The sequence below is a fragment of the Phacochoerus africanus genome, chromosome X (assembly GCF_016906955.1).
Source record: "Phacochoerus africanus isolate WHEZ1 chromosome X, ROS_Pafr_v1, whole genome shotgun sequence".
Classification (NCBI taxonomy): Eukaryota; Metazoa; Chordata; class Mammalia; order Artiodactyla; family Suidae; genus Phacochoerus; species Phacochoerus africanus.
Genome location: NC_062560.1, coordinates 22,790,922 through 22,794,776, shown reverse-complemented (window position 1 = coordinate 22,794,776; position 3,855 = coordinate 22,790,922). Strand labels below are relative to the sequence as shown.

The 3,855-nt window shown below is 57.7% G+C and overlaps 1 protein-coding gene across 1 annotated transcript; it reads right to left on the bottom strand.

The window, feature by feature from the left end:
* Positions 1–572: 572 nt before the first annotated feature.
* Positions 573–2,873, bottom strand: LOC125117966 (transcription factor SPT20 homolog). The gene has a single exon (XM_047764156.1). The coding sequence runs from the start codon at positions 2,871–2,873 to the stop codon at positions 573–575; it is 2,301 nt and encodes a 766-aa protein (XP_047620112.1).
* Between the last annotated feature and the right edge of the window lie 982 nt (positions 2,874–3,855).

Below are 3,855 nucleotides of genomic sequence, written 5' to 3'. Positions count from 1 at the left end.
GGGGGAGAGGGGAATGGGGAGTGGGCTCCGTGGGGCAGAGTCTGGCTTCTGCAAGAAGAAAACAGTCCTGGAGATCCGCTGTACAACAGACTGAATCCACTTAACACTCCGGAGCGGTCCACTGAAACACCATCAAGACGGTAAGTCTCCTGTGATGTGCTAGTAACTCACCTAAAAACGTTAAACCATTGGCCACGTCAAAACAGGCCTGATTTTGACTTTACCGCTATTGGGGGTTTATTGCTTTAGCGAAGTTAGAGGCTTCGGGAGTGTCGACTGACCCTAGCTGGGATCTGGACACACTGGAGAACCGCACACTAAAAATAGTTGTGTCGACAACCACCACCAAAGCAATGGCTTAGGCCAAACAGTCCCAGTTTATTCCATCACCCCTCTGTTTCTATGTAAAAAGGGTGGGGTCCAGTGTCTGTATCAACTCTGTACATCCTGCAATATAAAATAAGCACAAACCAAACCAAACCCCCCCCCCCCAACCCGCCCCCTGAGTGAGGTCGAAAGGCAGAGTCGCCTGGTCTCCGCAGCTGTGCTCTGCAGGAGAAACGAAGGCAGCCTCAGGGCTGGGAGGCGGCCTGCGGGCCTCTGCTCTCTTGGCCTTCGGCTGGGCTGGCGGCTTGCTGGCCCTGAGGGCGCTGCCCTGGCAGCTCTGCGAAGGCTGTGGCCCGGGCCGGCGCCGCCTCGCCCGGCACGAGCCGCAGGCGCACCTGGGGCCGCGGAGCCGCTGGGGGCCCGGCCCGCCGCGGGGGGAGGCTCGGCCCTGGGCGGCCGCGGCCGGAGCCGAGGCCCGGCTGAGGCGGCAGCGCGGCCCGCGGCTGCAGGAAACCCTGGGCTCCACCCAGGTGAACCACCACCGCCTGCGGCACGGGGGGGACCGGGCCCCGGCCGCCAGAAGCGCGGGACCTTGAGCCCAGGGCCGGGGGCTGCCCGGGGCGCGCGGCGGCGGCGGGGCGCGGCGGGGACGGCGGGCGAACCAGCTGGAAGAGCCGCGGCGGCGGCGGGGCCTGCTGCCCGCTGCTCCAGAGGAGCGGACCGCGGGGCAGCTGCACCAGGGTCAGGGGCTCCACACCCACAGGCCCTTTCACCAGCAGCTGGACGCCTCCGCCTCTGCGACGGGCGGCGGGGGGCCGCGCTCCGGCCGGGGCCGGTTCTCCGGGGGCAGAGCCTCTCTCGGAGGCCGGGCCTGCGCCGCCGGGGCCCGCCACGCCGGGGCCCTTTGGGCCCGCGGAGGCGGCCGTCCCCGGGGCGCCGGGGGGCCTCTGGGAGGCACCTGCAGCAGACAGGGCGGCGGCAGGGATCCAGCTGACTCGGTGCAGCTCCACAAAGGAGTTCTGGAAGAGACCTGGCGGCCTGGGAGCAGGGGCAGGCGCCGGAGATGCCAGAGGGCCGCCCGCCTGCTGAGGAGTCAAAGGGTCACCCCGCGGGCTCTGTCCTGCCCTCCCGGGAAGTCTCTGGAGTGGAGGCGGGTGTCTGGCTCCCCTGCCCAGCGCTGAAGACACAATGCACGTGATCTGAGGCTGTTCTGGTTCTTTCCCCGGAGGGGGCCTGAGACCCGCTGGGCCATCGGAGCTGAGCGACATCTGCGCTGGACACTGGGCGCGCTCCTGGACCACTTCCTCCGTCTGACTGGCCACCTGCCCAGCATCAGTCTTGGGCCTGGGCAGGACACTGTTGGAATGGTCCCCCGAGGACGAGTCGGGGGGACACAGCTCCCTCTCCAATGTGGCTTTTTGACAGGCGCTTTGTCTAGGGGCCCTTTGCCCAGAGGCAATTGAATTATCAAGCTGCTGCCCAGTGGTCTGCCTTGTTGCCTGGGACTGGTAGCCAGCCTCGCACCCAAATACAAAACCATCTCGTGCCTCCTTCCTGGGCCAGACTGTTGGCTGTGAGTCATCACATCCGACAGCCTTCTTCCCCTTGGCATACTTCTCCACATCCACCTGAGAAGGTACCGCCAAGTCACAAGGTCTCTGTCTCCACGTGTCTACACAACTGCCTGCTTGAAAAGCTTGGAGGCCATCGCGCTCACCTGTTTTACTCTCTCTTATTTTTTTGCAAGAAGCCAGTACTCTTAGCTCAGGAGGAGGTGGACACTGAGACAGCTCCTGCTGCCGATTCAGCGAGGCCATGGCATACCTCTTGAAGCTCCTTTTCATGGGAAGAGTGTTCAGCTTTTGCTTGTTGTAGAGCAGTCTGTTTGCAGTGCAGGCTACGGATACAGAAGGGTCTAGACACAGGGGTTCAGCTGTAGCCAAGATCAGCTGGCTCTCAAGCAAAAGTCTGTCCTCCTGGGTCCATTTCTGGGTATCGCTGGTTATGGCCTGTACATCGCAGACTAAAGTCTGCATCGTGGGGCGTAAGAGAATATGCCTGCTTTGGTAGCCGGGAGGGAACTTCCCACTGGACTGCCTGTAGTCCCGTATTTCTGCTATGACACACCCACGATGAAAAAGGTTAACGGGAGACTTTTCCAAGCGATCCACCAAAACGGGAGGTAATTCTTCTGCGTCCAAGTATTCGAGCAGTTCCTTTTCTTCATAAGGCAGTCGAATGCTCTCTGAATAGGATCCATTTTTTCCCTTGAGCATCAGCGAGTAGCCCTCCTTTCCTGGGTACAGGTTGACCACCAAACATGGCAAGGACTCTCTCCTAACAAGCTTCTCTAACAGGTTCACGTTGCTTCTCAGCTCCTCTGTAACCTCAGGCTCTCTTTCACATTCTTCAACATAAATGTCGTAAAGTTTTTCATGGAGCGACGGCTTCCCACTGGATGAGTATTTCCTTTTCGGCGGTCTCTGTTGGGCCCTTTCGGTAACATATTCCGCATGATCCAAAGCTTGTTCTAGAGCTCGCTGCATTGTGGTGCAAAACGGGGGCCCTACAAGAAGAGAATATGTGTGCTGATGAACTTCGAAAACCCTAGGTTAAAACCTATGTGCAAAATCGATGCACATTACTGCAAACGCAGCCACTCCGCAGTGGATAGACCAGCCTTACCTCAAAATGGAGACTGAGAAACCTGCTCCCAAAGAAGCAGCGCGCTAAACACTTGCAATTTGAAGAAACTCCTAAAGGGGTGTGATCTGCTATCAGGATGGGTCTTGCTTGCAGGGCTACAGATGGACCAGAAGTGGATGTGAGGTGTTCCCTAACCCACACCTGACCCTGACCCCTCCCCCCACAGGCACCCACCTCTCCCCTGGGATGCGTCCCTGTGTGCGCATGCTCAGGGCTCAGGCCTCATCCTCCTATTGCCTCCTGGGCACGAGAGACCAGCTGCCCACTCTTCCAGTTCTGCTGCCTGCATTACCACTGAGGGCTGGGCCATACCGGAATTTTCGTTTCATAGAATCTTGAACGCACAAGAAGCCAAGAAAAAAAAATCTCTAATTTTTGGTGTGGCTTTAATACACACTGGTTTTTGCAGAAATGCAGTTGCTGGCAAGGTCATGGAAGGTGGTCATTTACTTTCTCCGCGATCAGGTCCCCAAGAATTATTCACTGTGTTTTGGAAGCCCTTCTTTGTTCTCAGTGGCAGGACTGCTCCTGGTGTCTGTCACCAATTTAACACACCCAGAGAGTCCCCATTCCTAGCTCTTGCCTACAGGGAGGTCTGTTGTATTTGGTGCATCAGAATCCCCTAGAGATGGCCTGCCTGATGGTTTTCATAGAGATGGGCATATAACGTGACATTCTTTTACCCAAGAGTTACCTTTTATTTCCCTAGGTACTACAAGAAGGGCTTTATAGTTGTATAAGTGTGTGGTGGGTAGTTACATTGTGGTTTACAGTTTAGGATTAAACTGTTTAAAAAGGTGGTTTGCATCTGATAGGGTTGAA

Excerpts from the sequence above, each read along its gene's own strand:
- LOC125117966 (XM_047764156.1), bottom strand. The coding sequence starts at position 2,873 with ATGCAGCGAGCTCTAGAACAAGCTTTGGATCATGCGGAATATGTTACC.